The 19207-nt window shown below is 36.3% G+C and overlaps 3 protein-coding genes across 7 annotated transcripts in view; 1 reads left to right on the plus strand and 2 right to left on the minus strand.

The window, feature by feature from the left end:
* Window positions 1–108: 108 nt before the first annotated feature.
* Window positions 109–1691, minus strand: LOC130438035 (leukocyte cell-derived chemotaxin-2-like). The gene is made up of 5 exons (XM_056769785.1): window positions 1568–1691; window positions 1018–1053; window positions 781–877; window positions 461–612; window positions 109–382 (listed from the first exon to the last, which is right to left on the minus strand). Exons 1-5 carry the CDS (start codon window positions 1605–1607, stop codon window positions 216–218), a joined length of 492 nt encoding a protein of 163 aa, XP_056625763.1. The 5' UTR covers window positions 1608–1691; the 3' UTR covers window positions 109–215.
* A 4637-nt stretch (window positions 1692–6328) lies between these two features.
* On the minus strand, window positions 6329–9630 carry si:ch211-132p1.2 (proteinase-activated receptor 4). 2 transcript variants are annotated; one of them, XM_056769745.1, is made up of 3 exons: window positions 9552–9629; window positions 9242–9271; window positions 6329–8432 (listed from the first exon to the last, which is right to left on the minus strand). In XM_056769745.1, exon 3 carries the CDS (start codon window positions 8350–8352, stop codon window positions 7414–7416), a length of 939 nt encoding a protein of 312 aa, XP_056625723.1. In that variant the 5' UTR covers window positions 8353–8432; window positions 9242–9271; window positions 9552–9629; the 3' UTR covers window positions 6329–7413. The 2 variants fall into 2 exon arrangements, with proteins under 2 accessions (XP_056625723.1, XP_056625722.1); XM_056769744.1 differs by having other exon boundaries at window positions 9242–9630.
* A 1751-nt stretch (window positions 9631–11381) lies between these two features.
* Window positions 11382–19207, plus strand: part of rnf130 (ring finger protein 130) — a 39814-nt gene continuing 31988 nt past the window's right edge. For all 4 annotated transcript variants that reach the window (XM_056769474.1, XM_056769476.1, XM_056769473.1 and 1 more), the window contains exons 1-2: window positions 11382–11522; window positions 11920–12345. In XM_056769474.1, the coding sequence (XP_056625452.1) occupies window positions 12072–12345 (274 nt within the window). In that variant the 5' untranslated portion in view covers window positions 11382–11522; window positions 11920–12071. The remainder of the gene's footprint in view (window positions 11523–11919; window positions 12346–19207) is intronic.

A 19207-nucleotide genomic window follows, 5' to 3' on the forward strand; every position in this document is an offset into this window, starting at 1 on the left:
AAAAGTAGACATATTAGTTGTCAATAATCTTTTTTTTTGGTATTGTGTTTTATAATGCATCTGAATATTTAAGTTTCACATCCCTTCAAACACCAAACTCTTTCACTGTTAGCAGAAGAAATGTTTAATGTTTATTAATGGGTTTTTTTAAGCATGATTTCAATTGAAAACCGCAGACTGAACGATGTAAGGATAACAGGTGGCTAGAAAAAGTATTAGAAGTATTTGGTGGGATCTGATTCGTTACACATCTGCACATGAACATGGGAAGTGATTCCAGGATAAACTTTCTGCATTGGAAGGAGAGTTCCGATCTTCTCGCCTTTCTTCAGACTCCCAGAGTACTTGTCCGGCTTAACATAGAAGAGCTTGAAGCAAAGTCCTGGCAAGAGAACAAACAATGATATTGAGAACACAAATCTCCTTTCCATGCTTAAATAGTAATACGATGAATACAAACCTTGTCCATTCAGTTTTATGCCATTATCAATAGCATTATTGTTTCCGTATGGGGAAGCCTTGCCATTTAACGTCACGTCAAATGGTGCATAAATGGTAGATCCATCATTACAAACAATGTCAAGACCCTTGTGTTTTCGAATGACACCATTTCTGTGGGACACACAAACACATATACACTTAATATACCACAAATAATAACCGCAGTTATTATTATCAACTTTTTATTTGATTTGGAATGTTGAATGTTGTTTGGGTCATTGAGAGAAGAAAAGAAGGGATTAGAGACAAAGTAATTAGAAATAAGGTGATCAAACTTACTTGCCCTTCCTGGTGGCTCCAAATTTTCCACAGCCTTTAGCGTCACATCCTCTTATATTGTTATTTGGGTTGCCACTGCAGAGGGGGCCGAATTTTACTATAAAAATTAATGTATGAATCATGTAGAGTATATTCATATGTATAAATGTATATGTGAATATATATAGTATATATATTTACAAACAAACCTATATACAATGTATAAACAATTAACATTTTATGTAAAATTTGTCATACCTTTAGTAGCATCAACACTTGGGCTGTAGTGAAGCACTGGAAAAAAGATAGACATTAACCATGTAATTCATATTAAGTTTTTTTGTTGTTGTTTCATAAAGACAGACAACAAATTCTTTCCATATTTACACTCCATGTTTGTACCTTAAACAAAATAATAATCATATTTAGGTTTGACTCAATTTAGTTTATAAACAATAAAGAGCATAATAATGGTAATCATTTAATTTAGTATTAATAATGCAAGCAGTTTAGCCTAAAACACAAATTTAGGTTCTACTAAATATTAGATATTATAATGAAATGCATTATCAAAATTTCCTTTTAGTTTTTACAGAATAAGGGTGAAAGCGCTTCAAACGGTGCTTCAGTTTAAAATGTTTGTCTATTGTCAAGCAAATGCCGTCTAATTTTTGCAATATTATGATGTCCATGACTACTTTTGACACCTTTGACAAGGTTAAAATTATAGATTTCCACACATATACATTTATTATTATTATATATTATATATCATTGCTACCCATTTGGCTTAAAAAAAGGTTCTCACCAGCCAAAACCAGAACACCATAAAGAATGTAGAGCCTCATGGTTCGATATGGACTTGTGTTTTCAGAAAGTTTTCGTCTTCTGTGATGTCCTCTGTCTGCTTTGCTCAGTAAGTTGTGAGTTTTTATATGTTCAGTTTGATCTGTGGAAATTCTGGTTTCAACACAAATGCATGTTGAATTATTACAGACTGATTGCAGGGAAACAAGTAACAGGAAAGAAGGCAGAACATGCAATTTAAAGAGGCTCTGACTCAAGAGCAGAAGGAATAATGAAATCAAAGGAACCGTTTGATTGTTGAGTCATTCAAGATAGCTGAGATAAATATGTATAAACCAACAATACGCTCATCTTGAAAAAGTAATATAGTGGCAAATAAGGGTTAGAAATGTATTTTATGGGTGTACGTGTTAATATAAACTAATGGGTGAGCTGTCATAGACTGTCATGGACTGTCATGGACTTAATTGACATGAATCGGCTTCTGGATCGATTCCATATTTGTGGAATGATCTGCCTGCTGCTACAACATCAGGAGATTCTGTGGCCAACTTTAAGAATCGGCTGTAATCACATCTAATCCGTCAGCACCTGACCGGTCATTTCTGATTTCCTTATCTTTTCTACTCTACCTATATTAAAAAAACTTAGCTCTGTACCCTGTAGGCTTTGTGAGACATGTTTTTATTGCACTTCTGCTTTTTGTTGTCCTGATGTTAACCCAATTGCTTCCATTGTTTACCCAACTTGTAAGTCGCTTTGGATAAAAGCGTTAGCTAAATTATTTAATGAGATAACTTGGTAAAACAATTTACGTATATTTCTACCTGATACCAAGGTGTGTTGGTTTAAAGAGTTTTTCAGGATATTAAAAAATTACCTTTTAGATTATTAAATACTGTGTTGTAGAAGCACCTTTTTAAAGCACCTCAAACACCTTTTAAGCACTCCGCTGCCCTCTTGTGGATAACTCTGGTAGCACTGAACTACGATCTAATTTTAGTGAATATGGTAACGTGATATTGTTTATGAGGATAGGCATAAATAGTCATTTACAAGTTTTTTCTTCAGGTTGCTGTTATCTGTTGTTGTTGTAAGTGTATGTAATGGACTGAGCATTTTTTTAAATAACGTTTTTATGAATATTTATTACATCATTAAAAAAGGATCTCAGAGAGACCCTGGGGATGTGAGGATTACAGGTGGTAGTCAGCTTTGTTTTTGGGGTGATTAAAAAAAATAAGTACTTTTTCCCTGTGGCCCCGAAGTTACCATCACATCCTAACTTACAGTGTTATTTGGGTAGCCAAATCTTGCTGTAAAAAGATACATTTATATATTATTATTGTATTATATGGTATTATATAAATCTATATATGTATACACAGTATAATGGTGCGAAAAAAAGTGACCGTATGATTTTTTTTTTCAGTTTTTCTGGATTTATTGTTTATAGGTGTGTGTTAAATGAACTAGGCTACTAATATTACTCTCAAATCTTTTAATAAAAAGATTATTTAATAAAAAGATTGCTTTCAATTCGCATTGATTTGCAGAAAATGAAAACTGGAGAAACAGGTAAAAATAACAAAAAAGATGCTCTGTATTTTTTCAGACTTCAAATACTGAAAACAAGTTCACATTCACTTTTATGTTTGCGCATGTATTTAAGAAAAGTAAAAAAAAATGTATGTCCGTTTTCAGGCGTCTTGTCATGCTATCAGTCATTCACATTGATGACTTTATGACACTGAGGTTTGATTTAGTTGAAATTTAACAGACAGTGGACTGGAATGGCCACAATAGGCCACATGGTGACTAAATGAATGGTCTCTCAATTTTTCTGGGACTGTGTATAAACACCATACATTATATAGCCTACATGAAAACATTGAAAATTTAGTTTAATATGTCGGGCGTTTTGTGTCTTAAAACATACCTTTATTAGGATCAACACTTGGGCCGTTTACAGTTTTACAGTTTTATAATGACACACAAGAAACTCTATTCATGTTTACACCATAGTTTATTATTATCATTATAATTATAATCCTACATCTGAATTCACTTAGTTTGTAAACAATGAAGTTCATAGGGTCAGCATCTTTATATTATAGGGATAGTTCATCCAAAAATGAAAATTCTGTTATCATTGACCTTCGCTCATGTAATTTCATACCTGTGTAAATGACTTTGCTCCGAACATAAAGACCATAAAGGAAGATATTTGGAAGAATGTTGGTTATTTTCAGTTCCGGAACATCATTAACTACCATAGTAGGAAGAATTAATTGGTAGTCAAAGGTGCCTGTTTTCCTAAAATCTTCAAAATATTTCATTATGTGTTCAAAAGAACAAAAATATACAATAATAAATAATAATATTAATATATTGAATAATATTCAATAAATTAATATTACTAACATTCTTCAAAAAATATTTATCTGTGTTCATTGAAACAAAGAAATGTATACAGGTTTGAAACAACCTGACGGTGAGTAAATGATGAAAGAATTTTCATTTTTTTGGGATAGCCTATCCCTTTCATATACAGATTTACACAATAACGTATTCAGGGTTAAAACGTTGCAAATTGTGCTTTAATTCTATCAAGGAAATGCCTTGCAAATTTTATACTATTTTGATGTCCATTATTGTTGACACATTATATTAAAGGTTAAAATGATAAATGACTGCAAATAAACATTGTAGAGGCTTCTCTTCTTGCTTGAAAAAAGTAATAACAACACCAGAACACCATAAAGAATGTAGAGCCTCATGGTTCAGTAGAGACTTTAAAAGAGTAGTGTTTTCAGAAACGTCCTCCGTGTTGTCATCTGTCTGTTTTGTGCACTACAATGTGAGTTTTTACGTGTTGTGTGCGATCTGTGGAAATTCTGGTTTCAACACAAATGGATATTGAATTATTGCAGACTGATTGCAGGGAAATCACAAAAACAGTTAAGTGTTTTGTTAACCCTACTTCTTGTTTCTTGTGTGTTTCTGCTGGTTTCACCAGTGACAGGAAATAATGCAGAACATTGCATTGTATTGTTTATTTATTGTCCTAGCGGAAAATCTATTTGTATCTCTGGCACCTTCCAGTCATCAACAGCAACAACATTGTCAATTACAAGCAAAGCACATGACATTACATTTACAACACATAACAAATACTCCCAACATTAAATACCCCACCTCCCATTTCCAATAGCAAAATTACACAAGGAATACAGAGAGACCTGTGGTATCACAGGGATTTATATAACAAAGCCATGCTGGAGAATATAAAAGTTATTTGTGCACGGGCAGTCCGTACCAACGGTACCCTATATCTTCGCCCAGATGGTAACGGCTCATTTTAACCATAAAGAGGATGTAATTCATCGTGGATAATTATTTGGCCTTTCTTCACATAATGTTGTCATAGCATGTTGCCATCGGCCTGCAATCTTACTTGCCATATTTACAATCTTATTCAATTTATTTTTATTTACTACAGACAGTGAAAAATATATTTGTATAGAGGGTAAACACAACTGGGAAAATGGTACTGTAGTTTCCTGAGGAGCCCCTGTGTTGGTGGGGTAAGACAGAGCAGAGTTTACCCTGACACACTGTAAACTGTCTGTCAAAAAAGACTCAACCCATCTAATGAGTGTACTATTCAACCACAGCCTCCATTACCTGTCCATCATAATATGTGGCCGTATAGTGCTAAATGCAGATAAAAAGTGTATAAACATAACACGAGCATATCGCTTTGGTGGATCTACATGACGGTAGAGCCTGTGCAACATATACATATATATATCTTTATTTAACCCTTTTAAAGGTCCTACAAAATTCCTCAGATGTATAACAAAATTCTGCTCTGCATCCAATTGATTCCGTTTTGAAGTCTGATGACCCACTGATGCACTTAAAGACGCTCTGACCCACGAAGAGCAAGAGTTAGAATGAAATCAAGGACTGTGTCATTCAAGATAGCTGAGATAAATATGAACTATAAACCAAACATACGCTAGTCTTGTCTTAAATGTCTGCTATTGTCCTACGTATATTTTTTTATAAATGTCAAAACAAAAACAGCAAAACGTGAAAACTGAAGATATTTGAAATAGTTAAAATGATACAAAGTAATAATAATATTAAAATAGCGAAAAATATGTAAGGTTTGAAAATGTATTTTCTGTGTGTTTCTTTGGGTGTACACGTAAATATAATAGGTGGGCTAATGACGTCTCTGTTGTGGACGTCATTGACATCACTTGTTAATACATTTCTAGTGCTATATTTCTGTCATTGTTATGTTAAATTTCAAATGTTAGGAAACCATTTGTGATATCTGTAACATTTAACATGTATGAAAAAAAAGTGTTTTAATCGTTTCTGAAACATGTAAGACATCCAACGCATTAACCTCTTTCTGTTCAACAAGGTGTGTAGTTTTAAATAATCCACTAGAGGCCAGTATTTTTAAGGTATTGAAATGGAGTTCAAACGAGTTCAGGCAGAGTGATAACCTTGTAGTCAAACCTTGGCCTGTCCAATGTAAAATCAATCTGAAAATGTTTCTTCGTATTATATCTCACTTTAAAATTAGTGAGAGGTCAATAAATGTAATTTTTTTATGTTTGACCATGGGTAACATGGGTGTGAAATATTGAACTTAAAAAAAACAGCAGCATACTTGTAGTATGCTTTTTGAGAATCAAATATTAAGTGAATTATGAATTTTAATTTTACAGAGCACATTTCATACACAGTGAGCTTTATGAAGATGAAGGTGCTTTACAAAACAATGAAAAATATTTTTGTACAGAACAAAAATTTACAACTATAGAAACAAACAAATCAATGTTAACATTGATTAAATATAGAAATAAAAAGAAATAATATTAAAATCGGTACATTTAAATAACAGAAGTGCAGGACCAGCCTCAGTCAGTAAAGTAGTATCAGTCTGAAGGGGGCTGTCGTTCAAATATTTTATTAAAGCATGTCTGTTGTTAAAATACATCTTGTTTTTGGTTCAAGTCCTGGGGACCTGCAGGAATGCGTCTTTTGGATGCTTTGAGACACCCCCTTCAAACATCATTTGCAGAGAGATCTGTGATCTGGGCATGCCAGATAAGACAGACATGGCCCCATAACTGTAACTGAGAACCACTCGTTTCTACCACAATAACTATTTGTGGTTACAGTTATGACTTGGCACTACCTACTCTAGACATACAAACACAAAATAAATTCATTCTTTTCTGTATGTTCAAGCCTAAATTTATTTGTACAGCCTTGATTTTCAATGAATTATAAAGCCAAAAATCAAGCTTTATAAGAACAATATGTACTTGTACAGTTACTGTTTCAGTTATTACATTGGTGAAATTAACATGTTACATTCCATAGTTTAAATCTTATAAATGCATTCAGTTATTATTTTATAGATAACCCAAAACTGATAGTCCAGTAAAACAACACATGCTGAAATAAAAATACAGTGAGAAGAGCAAATGTACAATATATGCAATTCTGAACATTAAAAAAACTCTCAATCAATTCTAATGTTTTTTGGTCATGCAAACAGATTGTGCAAAAGATTGCATCCTGTTCTCACACCTACATTTGACCCTGAGCACAAAGAGCCTTGTACTAGAACAGCATTTGTAAAATGTAAGCCAATGTTATGTCACAGTAAAGTCAATGCAAGCCATGTTTTATAATAACACTATCATTCTTCTTTTTATTATTATTATTTACAGGACGGACATACTGTATGCTCAGATTGTATTCTTCCTTTAGTGAGCCATAGAATATTTACAGTATGTCTTGAAACTAAAGTCTTCAGACTGCTGTACCACTTTTAAGAGGTCCTTCGGACTTGCTTACATTTGATACGAGTGTAGTCTTTGACCTAGATGTATAGGAGGCCTCAGAATTGGATCGGTAACAACTCAGAACCTCACATAGCCTCTTCCTGAAATCCTTTGACACGTAGTAAAAAATGAAGGGATCAATGCAGCTGTTAAAAGTGCTGAGTGACAAACTGATCAGATATGGAACATAAAGATCATTCTGGACAAAATCTGATTTTGAGTAATGCAACAGCAATAAAACATTGCTTGGCAAAAAGCAAACCACAAAAACTATTAACATGAGCGCAGTAACTCTCACAGCGTGAGCATAACGCTGCCCTTCAGCCTTAAGGGTGCGTAAGACAGAACTATAACTGAACACCACTACCAGCAACGGAAGCAGGAAGCAGATAGAAAAAAGCGTCACGAAATAAGGCATGAAGTTCTTTTCCTGCTCGTCTGGGGGAAGTGCATCATGGCAGGTTGTTATAGAATGATTCTTTATCACATAAGATTGTTTAGAGACTAGCAAAGGCACAGCCGCCGCTGCAACTGCTATCCAAACCAACGTGCTCATACACCATGAATTCTTGTTGCTACGAAATGTCTTAGCACCGAAAGGGTGAACTAGAGCAACGTAGCGATCCACAGCTATTAGAGCCAGACACACCACTGAACCGTACATGTTTCCATAGAAGAGTGCAATCACAATACGACAGAAAGGTTCCCCGAAAGACCAGTTGTTGCCTTGGAAGTGATAGATGATGCGAAAAGGGAACACCAGAAGAAACAGAAGATCACAGGTGGTGAGGTTGATCAGCAGGATGGTGGAAGGGAGCTTCTTGGTTCGGAAGAGCAGCACCCACAAAGCAAGCGAGTTGGCGGGAAGCCCAATAAGGAAGGCCAGGAGACCGAGGAGAGGAACCATTAGTACAATGGCGTTGCTTTGTATCTGCTCCTTTTGCTCATCCGATAGTGTATTATTATTCAGTGCGAGGGCCCGGCCCCCTGAGAGAGAGAGAGAAATTGTATTTAATGATAATTTTATTTAATGATAATTGTTTAAATTGCTTTATGGCCTTACTTTATGAATCATGAAATCATTTGATAAAGAAAAAGCTATCAAGAGATCAAAAAGGTTTTAAAAGCTCATTTCTGCTTTAGTTAAATTTACCCTGCAAGGATGTTATTCCTAGAAAAATGCTTTACAGTAAGGTTGCATTTGCTAACATTAGTAAATTCATGAACTAACACAAACTTTCAATGAGGAATATAGATTTCAGCATTCATTCATCCTTGTTAATGTCAATACAGTTATTCATCTTAATGATGCATTAACTTATGTTAATGGCACAACATTTGATTTTAAAAATGCATTTGTAAATGCTAAAATTAACATGAACTAAGATTAATAAGTGCTGTAGAAGTGTTGGCCATTGTTAGTTTATAGCTAATGCATTTACCAACAGAATACAATCTTCTTTAAAATTGTTATCGGACGTATTAAACCTCTAGAACATAGAATAGTACACAGTCTCACAGTTCTAAATGTGGTAGATATCTAGATATGTAGATCTCAGGCCCCATCTCATGTCCGTGCTTGTTCAAGGTATGTGCTAAACCCCCCCCCCCCACCCACCAAACATTATACTCTCATAGTTTCTTTTCACAATTATATCCTCTGTTTTAAAGTACATTAAGACAAGTTTATCATTTTATTTTAGAAATGCTGAAACTGTTCTCATTTTCATCGTCATGTACAATCAAGACAGAAGGTAGGTGTCAAACTAATAATATAATTTAAAAAAAAAACTTACTGCCAGGAATGGATGTTCTCTCATCTGAAGCTGAAGACATGCGAAGGAGAATAACGAAGAGTAGGTAAAGAAAGACCTCTCGAGAAATGACAAACATTGTCGTGGAGTTGAATACAATAACTAATAACAATGAATGCCTGTAAAAAAAATCTTGCTAACTTGCTGTAGATATGTTCTTTAGTCTGTAAATGCAGTTTCTTGTATCTGTTAAGTCCCTGTCTTAAAAACAGTATACTCAGGTTAAAACAAAAAGTTTGATCCTTTTGACTGTCATGTGGTTTTCTGTTCTGACCTCCTAATGAACACAGACCTGTGAATGAAGCTCCTCTTTCTGTTCCTCTCTATGTGTATCTGAGGAAGTAAGCTGCTACCTCACTGTCACTGTTGCTTGTTTTCATCCGTCTACATGCTTGCAAACAAGATTTAAAGAATCGAAAAAAAACTTTCCATTTAGCAAGCAATGTTATCAGAGAAAGTATTGTCTGAAACGTCACAATCATAACCACACAAGTACCAAACAGGAATTGAGATGTTAATGAAGAGGAAATGAAACATTTTGGGGTATTCTGGAGCTTTATGGTCAAATGTGATAAATCGAATAACTTAATTATATATTTAACAATTATGAATAATAAAATAATGTTTTTGTTGAAAATGTTTTACGTTCCTTGTGTTTATTTGTGAAATATAGCATTTACTTAAAACCCACCCAGTGTAAGAGCACTGTAAAACAAGACTTTTTGTGGCTTTTTTATATATATATATAGCCTATTTCAGAATAATGCTTATATGCCACTAACTATTTGACCCTTTTTGAGTTTTGTTCGCACACAATATAACATAGTGGCTCTACTGGGTCTACTGTTTATTTTTGTAATTTGGGAAAATCTACAGTGTTGTTACCAAGCACTTGAAAGAAGATTCAGTCATTTGCTAATTTATTACATTACTGACTCCAGTTCATTTAGCTGGTAAGCATTGAAAGTTCACATGAACAATACCTTAGAGCACACTTTAAATAAAGCAAATTGCGGTTCACATTCAACATCGATGCACCAAATTTGAACAATGCCCACGTTCTGTTCTAATTCTTGGTCAGACTTAAGGATGATAAGTGGTTGATAACACTGTAGACATACATAGACGGATGGCTGTCAGACAGGGTGTGATGGAAATGTTGTGTTTATAGACTGCCCAAAACACATACTATTGAATGAGGAGCTGTGGTTTTAGATAAAATGCATTTTAATGTTCCATATATTTTTAGCAATCAAGCAAGCTGGCCAGAAATATTATTCCGGTATGTTTAGGTAGTCGTGGCCTTATGGTTAATAAAGGAAATAAAATTGCTACATTAATTTTATTATTAATAACAACTGATGAGCTAATGCCCAATAAGTATTGTTAATGTGCGTTAGTTTTATTGTCTATAGCTACTGTATGCTTCAGTCACCATTTACAGTATATTCAGTGTACTTTCGTTGCCTGGTGGTGACACAACTTCTAAGATGACGCTAAATAAGTGCAATTTGTTTGATTCTATAGCTATTATAGGCCTATAGTATATCACATCCACGAGATGGCGCAAAAACAGTATCAACGTATTTTTGATACACATATGTCCCAGAGAGTATGGTGACTCATTAAGAAAACCAGTTTCGTTGCATCAAATCGTTGTTATTTTTCCTTTTTACTCCACAATTAAGTAATAAACACAGCAATAATAATTCATGTATAGTGAGATAGTATAATATAAAGGTTCATTTTTTCACACATAAATTCGATTGCACACACGCTCTATCTTCATGAATAGTCGAAATCATTTTCATATACTGCGAGATAAATCATATCACCTGTAATTGTTAATACTCCCTAGTCCAGACATTACAGGCCTGAAAAATGTGTAAATTACCCATTACAGAGCTAGATTTCTCTTGGCTGTACAGATGCATCCAGATGTTCTAAGGTTTTGCTCGGACATTTTGGTTGAATAAAAACAGTGTCATCAAGACCCAAAGATGGGAAGGAAGAATACATGCATTTTGATATGATGGTGATGTGGCCCCCTTCCCTCCCACTAATCTGATCTCACCGTGTGAGAGACGCGCTGTTTCGCGCATGCGCACACGCATAAGGCTCAGTTTTGGGCGAGAAGGGGGTGAACGCGTCCAGAACAGCAACACATCGGTCTGCGTATGGCCAAACAAGCCACGGCGCAGTGAGACATCAAAACAAAGAGAAAGATTGATTTTATGCGATACAAGTAGAAGCGACCAAGCAGGTATGGTTTAAGTAATCGTTGCCATGAATTCAATGTCAGGTAATTGTGTTGCACGGCAGCTGTAAGGCTGGTTGCGCAAACAAAGCGGTGCCGACAGCAGAAGTGTTACATGCATTGCCATTGCACAGTCTATGGAAAGCCATCGTACTTGTTGTTAGACCTGTAGACATTTTCTCTGAAGTAGCCGCATGGTTGCATGCACAAAATCCTGTAACGCATGCATGCACTCTGTTGCCATTACCAAGTCAATCATGCCGTAAAATCGTAGTCAAAATGAAGGTGTGCACGCATTTACCCCAGTTATCCCCAATGCATTGCTTTGTTTTAACGTGACAGCATTAGAATGGGTGGGGAGGGGGCTTTGGGTATGCTTATGACTGTCTGTCTTTTCTTGTAGGCAGCGCAAAAACGGGAGAGGCGACGCATGGCTCTCCTCGTGAACATTGAGGCTTCAGGGGAAGACGGTATGTTTACATGAGGGGTCGTGTCTCGAGACGCAGAGGTGATCGTTGAAAGAATCGCAGTTTAATAGATAAGACATTGCCGAAGATGCTGAAGAGACTGGCCGCACCGGCGTCATGCAGCAGCTGTCTCCTTGCCTTCTTCCTCGCCTTCGTATCTCCCAGGTGTACGCTGTCTATCGGTGCCGACAAAAATATGGTCAACAAGGAGGATTATTATAGCGCCACGGTGAACGCCACCGTTTTGGACCATAAAGGCAATCCTCAACAGATGGTAACAAAGAATGATGGGCGTTACGGGCAGAATTCACCCAAAACAGAGGCGAAGGGGATTGTGATAGCACCTGCTGCTGTTAATGGGGGTGAGTCTGTTTGGGTTTACTGGGTTACAGTACAATGTTACAAAGTATCCTTGACGAGACTTGTTGTTATTTGAGTATTTGTGGTTTTATATTTCATTATATTTATGCATTTGGCATTTGCTTTTATCCAAAACGACTGAGTGCTTTAAAGTAGGCCTATGTGGCTTGAACCCATGGCCTTAACTGGTAAACCAATGCTTTAACAATTGAGATATAGGAACACACAACTGCAATTTCTTTTTTTAAGGTTTATGTAATGCAGAATGACCTTCAAAATCAGTGGCAAATATGGTCATATGCTTCATCAACCCCCTTTAAAGTGAACCTAAAAATACAAATTCTTTCATCATTTACTCACCCTCTTGTCATTAAAAATGGCTGACTTTCTTCCACAGAACACAAAAGATGTTGTTGGCTGGCCCCTATTCACTTGCATTGGTTTTGTGTCCATACAATAGAAGTAAATGGGGACCAGTGCTGTTCACTTACCAACTTTCTTCAAAATATCTTATGTGTTCTATGGAAGAAAGAAATTCATAAAGGTTTGAAATGACAAGAGGGTTCACAAAAAAAATCATTTTGGGGTAAACCATCACTTTCTATTCTTTCTTAGATGTCACTATAAAAATAAACTATCACCTAAATGTTTTAACTTCAATAGAAAGGCTTTTTCATAGCATGGTAGCATCGCAAATGTATCAAATTCACAAGGATATTGCACAGGATAAACGTTCGACATTGTGCCTAGTTTATTTGCCCTTTAACGTGTTATGTTATTTTCACAATGTCAAAATCTAGAATGTTGTTCAAAAGCAGCCGGTATGATTTGTACGCTCAAGTATATAAACTGTAACTTCCTGTGATATTTGACTGTTTCACGGGTCCGTCGTGTCATTTCCTCTGCTGTGCATGTTCTTAACCTTACTTTTATTGTTCTGAGGTTGTGTACGGAGTTGTTATTTCTTTCACTTTGGCTTCCCCTGTAACACATTGTATGTCTCAGGCCTTGTGGATATTCAGATGCCCTTTCGGGACCAATTAGGTTTGTGTAGCTCATTCTCTCGCAGTGACTTGGTAAACAAAACCGTCCCCTAAACACCCTTCGAACTTTCCTTGCATAACCTCCCCCGAAGAGAACACTTTGTCGCCGTGCACTCTGTTCAGTAAGTAAGTGACGTGGGGGTTGAGTGACATGGGTCGGGGTTGCTTTGTTTGCAGTAATGCAGTCTCCAACCCTCCTCTGCACTGAAGTATTCGACAGTCCTTGTGTCCCAGAGCGTGTGTGAGGTGGCCTGTTTGTCACCAGCTTATGTTGCTCAATTGGTTGGCAAACTTGTATATGTTCCCGGTGTTAATGTACAATGTGTATATCGGCTGTTTTTCAACTCTGCTCGCACATTAAGTGAATTAAACTCCTGGAGCCCTGCTTGGTATTTGTAATTTTTGCTGAATCATTTGGTTTTTGCCATATCGCCTGGATGTATTAAATAGCTTGAGGGAAGTGCAGTATCTATAATCATTCTTGCCTTGGGATGGCTGGTATCGTCTTCCAGTATTTCGGGTGTGTGTGTGTGTTTTTCTTCTCTGTAGCCTGGTTTTCTTTTTATATTTTGCTTGTTCAGGTTACACGATGCTCAGAAATAGCTTGAAATCTTTATTACTAGAATTCTCTTTAGATCAATTATGCCATTATTACTCAATATTTATAGCGCTATTGTAATGTTTATAGAGATCTTAAATGTGTCATGGTGATTACAAAGATGAAGTTTTGTTTTCAAGCCCCATTTTTGATAAGTTCAGACGTGTCCATCCCTCATCGTCCTACTTTTCAGTTAACATGTTGTTCTTGTTAACCTAGTGTGTTGAACTGACCCGAGGCAGATGTCTGACCTGCTGGTCATTAATGCCAGTGAACCCGGTGGAGGTCATCAATCGTTATCCAGTCAGGACCTCCAACAGGGATTTTTTTTGTATTTTTATATGTTCTCAAGGAGATTAGTACATCCATTCTCCCTATTTTCATAAAATACTTCCACCCAGAAGCTAAAGTAGACATTCTGTCATTTGTAAGTCTGTGTGTTTACAAAGTTATTTTATCATCTTCACGGCTCGGTTGCATCTGGCAAGGTAATATTTCTCCTAAAAAGACTGCTTGAAAAGCCCACCCACTTCCTTTGGTACTCTAATCGCTGTATGATCAGGATCCTGTCTCCGAATTCTTAGCATATAACGTTGGAATGTCAGATTTTTTTTTATTTCACCATATGATATCATGAAAAAGATACTGAAATTCGAGCTCTCAACTGTGCCCGAGCGCGATATGTTTGACAAACCTAATATCTGGAGTAGATTTTGCTGCATTGACACCTGCACGTTTAAGTGTGCTGTGTATCAGATGTTTTTTTACGGTTACAGCTGAATCTCAGGAAGGAATTGACAGTTTCATAATTTACGTCTTAAAGGGACAGTTCACCCAAAAATTAAAAGTCTGCCTTGTACCACAGTTCTGGGACACCATTGACTACCATAGCAGGAAAAAAATCAAAAGGTAGTCAAATGAGTCCTTATAAGGTATGATTTCTTAAATTAGTCGAAATATCAACAGAAAAAAAATAAGATTTTTTTTCTACCACAGTGTAGAACTGAAAATTGCTAACATTTTTTAATTATCTTTCTTTGTGTTCAAAAGAACTAAGAAATTTATACAGGTTTGTAACAACTTTAGGGTGAGTGAATGGTGAGAGAATTTTCATTTTTTGGTGAACTGTCCCTTTAAGGATGAGTAATTCATAAGAGAATTTTAATTTTTAGGTGAAATATCCCTTTAACTGGCCAATTCTTATGCTACACAACAAAACATAACTTTTAAATGGTGTAGTAGGCTATTTGTCATTGGAAAAACATACTATCAATGTAAGGCTAAGTTGATTTGTCTCGCACAGAAAATAAACAAGCAGCTCATTACTTCCTGTTTGACTTTTTCAAGATTATATTTCCTCCGGAGACCTCAATGTATTCATCTGACCTCTGTGTTTATCTCTCCTGCCTCTCAAATGGCTTAGCAATGGCTCATCAGTCTAAACAACATGGCAAGCACAAAAAAATCTCCCATTCTCAGTTCACCCCATACAAAGAGAGAGAGAGAGAGAGAGAGAGAGAGAGAGAGAGAGAGAGAGAAAGATTACGGATGGTGCGCAGGGAGTGCACCGTTTTCCTTCTCCACTCAAATCTCTGTTTCCCAACCAGCTGCAGCTGTCATTAGGGGTCTGGCAACATAAACCACACTTAGCTAATGGGCAGTGAGACAGAAAACCACCTGCCAATAGAAATGCAAAGAGGTTATAACGGCCATTCAAAAGTCATCAGCCCCGAATCAGCCTGACACAGAAATGTTGCCAGTGGGAGGTGATGAATATTGGTGATGATAAGCGTCCCATTGCTTGTTTCCCATTACGTAGCGATTTATGACGCTTGAACGAGCCCAAATGGCAGTAAATGACCCCTGGGTAAGTGAAGCAAGGGTCCAGTTTTGTGTTTGGTTTGAGTGTTCTTAAAAGTGATAAGGGTAATGTAGGTTGATGTCATTTAAATATTTAGCAAACTGGGTTTACTTTGCATTTATTTATTTAGCAGATGCTTTTATCTAAACTGACTTGATGGAAATACAAGCAGTAGCAGTCCACCCAAGAACACAATACAAATAAGCTCCTATACTTCATTCCATAAAATACAGCATTAGACCTGAAGTGTAGGTGTACAAATAACGTTTTTTTAGTAAGGTACAACCTACAACCTACAATTTTTTTTTGTGCCTTTATTGGATTAAACAGTATTGAGAGGACAGGGTGAAGAGAAATAAATTGGATCGGAAAAGATCTTGTGTTGGGGTCTGCGGAAGAGCGGTTGTGTTACATGTTGAAAAGGTGCCAACGAGGCCAACAGCTCCAACTTAATCCAATGTTTTTAAGATGAAACCGCAAGGCCTTAGGTTCAAACCTTGGGTTTCATGAACTTAATAGCAATCCAGAGGTGTTATTCCAAATTATAGGCTGAATACAGTAACATTTTAAGTGATCACACTTGAGTTTATCTTTCAAAAATGTCAAAAAAAAAACTATTTAACAGGAGGAGTCATTTCTTTCATGCCAGAAAAAGGTTTCTTACACTTCTCTCGGTAGCAGATAATCAATTAATAGTTTAGACTTCTAAAGAAAAAACACTTCAAAGCAAAGAAATGCTTTTGTTTAAAGTAACGGATGAAAGAACAGACAGGAACCATGTGACACACCGTATGCTCCTAATTGATCCAGGCAGGAAATGTGAGCTGGAGTGATGTTGGGACATTGATTGCCGTGGAGCTGTTGTCATGAAATGAGGTTGGAGTGGGCCAGCACAGATGCGGACGCTAACTGGCTGCCTGTGTTTCTAATACTAGCGATTTTCCTCTACGTGGGTGCATGTGAGGTCGTAATGTATTCTTATTTGAGATGAACACGATGTTAGGAGATGAGCTGCAGAGAATCGAATTAGCGTCGTGTCTGAACGCAATTAGTAGTGATTTTGTAAAGATTTACCGTAAACTTGATATACGTTCACAAAGATGCTTTAATGGGCTTTTGTGCCTTCTTTTGACTCTGTCTGGAACAACAGATGGCCAATTCCGTGCAATTGTCAACCATACCATAAAAAAATCTAGTTTTTACAAAAGGCTTTCACCATACTGACAGCACAGCTGTCAACATTTGGTGGTTTAAATACCCATGTAAGGTCTCTCTTAAAGTTTTTATAGCATTTTTTCCTTAGTCAATTAAGTGCCTCTTTTAGAATGTTTGGCAACGAAAATATTCGGCCGAAAATAGCAAATATTACGAGTATATGATCAAGCAGCAACCAGCGCAGAGAGATTATTAATGCAGCAAACATGTCGCAGTGTGTGGAGCATTTTTAAGTGTGCGATAAAGAGACAGCACAGAACTAACTGTTGAAAAAAACAGCATATGCTGGGTTAAGTATTTTGCTGGTTTGACCAGCTTAAACTAGTTATAGACCAGCTAAGGACCATCTTAAACCACCACAGGACCAGCTTAAACCAGCACAAACCAGCATCAGAACATACCAAACCAGCATATGCTGTTTTTTTCAACAGGACTTGCTGCGGCGAAGTAAATTTCTTAATGAAAGCGCCTTTATCGGTCGGTAACTTGTAAACTTCAGATTGAAGCGACATCCTTTGACATCATACAGTGGTTGCGTGCACACACAGTTCACGATACTGATCTCAATATATGATTTATTCACGATTATTCAAATTAGAAATGAATAAGTGCCCTTTTTATTATTAAAAAGAATAAAAGTGTTATTTATACAATAAAATATATATTTTATGCCAAAAAATGAAACTAAATTGCAATTTTAAAACAAATTCCAAATAAAATAAAAAAGAATAATAGAAAAGTCTTTGTCAGTGCTTTTCTTGGATTTTCTTTACATAACCACGTGTCTAAGTTTGCAGTTAACACAGCAGCCCCTGTCTCTAAAAAAACACAAGAATGTCCTCTTTTGGTCACATCCACATTTTCTTAATAGAAAAATCGTGCCTAGACTGATATTTTTCTGATGTTTTAGTAAAATACAAACAGATGCAACAATACATTGAAAGTATACATTCTCTGAAAGTTTATTTGTTACATACATAACACAACATGTCACATTCATAATGCTAGAATTGCCCAGACTGATATTTTAGATGTAGATTTTTGTTTGTTTTTGACAGCCCTTTAACTACCCAACACCGAACCACAGCCTACCTGCTTTTTTGACGTGACATAGTCATAAGTGCTGGCAGCTGTTTCCTTCTGCTGTGAGTTAAAGACCAGTATGAGCAGTTAAAATCTGCCCTTCTCTGTTTTTCTTTCTTTCTTCAAATCAATACATGTCCAAAAACTACAAAGCTTTCATTCCCACAAACTAAGCAGAACATCAAACACTGACTACCCCAAAACCTTTGAAAGCATCTTATGATCGCTGCTCTTATTTGGTGTAAAACTTTAGATGCGATGCACTTTTTTATCCACACAGTTCTTTCAGGATTGACCTACATATCAGTCTAACAGGCTTTGCTGTTGTGGAGGTCTGCTTCAGAGGAAAAACTGTGTCTGTTTAAAAGCTTTATCCAGCTATTTAAAATGTGCACTGTCTAGTATTGAAATGATTAAAACTACTTATTGTAGATTATCTGAAAATCAGCCTGTGTAGTACAGAGATGACGTCAGATACAGCAAAGGAGCAGCTCGTGGCTGTTTAGCTATGCCACAGGGAGAGATATGAAATACCTCACAGAAATAAGCCGTATTTGTGAAGTTTGTCTGGATGTGGGGCAGGTGGCTGGATGAAAGTATTTTGTTGCTTCTTCTGATGTTATCTAGCATACCTGACTTGCAAATGCCTGTAAGCATATCTCCCCTTTTTTCACACAAGGTCGCATGTGGGGGGAAAAAGCAACAAATTAAAACTGTTTGACGGCAGCTGCATTCGGCACATACTTGGTTTTTATCATCTTTACCGTCTTGTGTCCTGTTTTAACTTGAAAATTATCAGTTTTAGGCATTTTTAGTGTGAACGTAAATGCTTTGCAGAGGAAATTCATGTACCGTTTTTACTTATTTATGTAATGTATTATTTGCTATATTAAAGGTCCAGTGTAGAAAATTTAGCGACATCTAGCGGTGAGTTTGCAAATTGCAACCAACGGTTCACTTAACCCCACACCCATATTTCAAAGCACTATGATGGCTGACACAGTGCTAAGATGTTGTCACTTTTTCGCTACTTTGCTGTAGGAGAGAACGTATTTACGAAACAC

The sequence above is a fragment of the Triplophysa dalaica genome, chromosome 16 (assembly GCF_015846415.1).
Source record: "Triplophysa dalaica isolate WHDGS20190420 chromosome 16, ASM1584641v1, whole genome shotgun sequence".
Taxonomy (NCBI): domain Eukaryota; kingdom Metazoa; phylum Chordata; class Actinopteri; order Cypriniformes; family Nemacheilidae; genus Triplophysa; species Triplophysa dalaica.

Excerpts from the sequence above, each read along its gene's own strand:
- LOC130438035 (XM_056769785.1), bottom strand. The coding sequence starts at position 1,607 with ATGAGGCTCTACATTCTTTATGGTGTTCTGGTTTTGGCTG. Across the intron at positions 1,054-1,567 it reads TGGTGTTCTGGTTTTGGCTG|TGCTTCACTACAGCCCAAGT; the intron begins GTGAGAACCTTT and ends TCTTTTTTCCAG. Across the intron at positions 613-780 it reads GGAGCCACCAGGAAGGGCAA|AAATGGTGTCATTCGAAAAC; the intron begins GTAAGTTTGATC and ends TGTGTCCCACAG.
- si:ch211-132p1.2 (XM_056769744.1), bottom strand. The coding sequence starts at position 9,338 with ATGTTTGTCATTTCTCGAGAGGTCTTTCTTTACCTACTCTTCGTTATT. Across the intron at positions 8,433-9,241 it reads GAGAACATCCATTCCTGGCA|GGGGCCGGGCCCTCGCACTG; the intron begins GTAAGTTTTTTT and ends TCTCTCTCTCAG.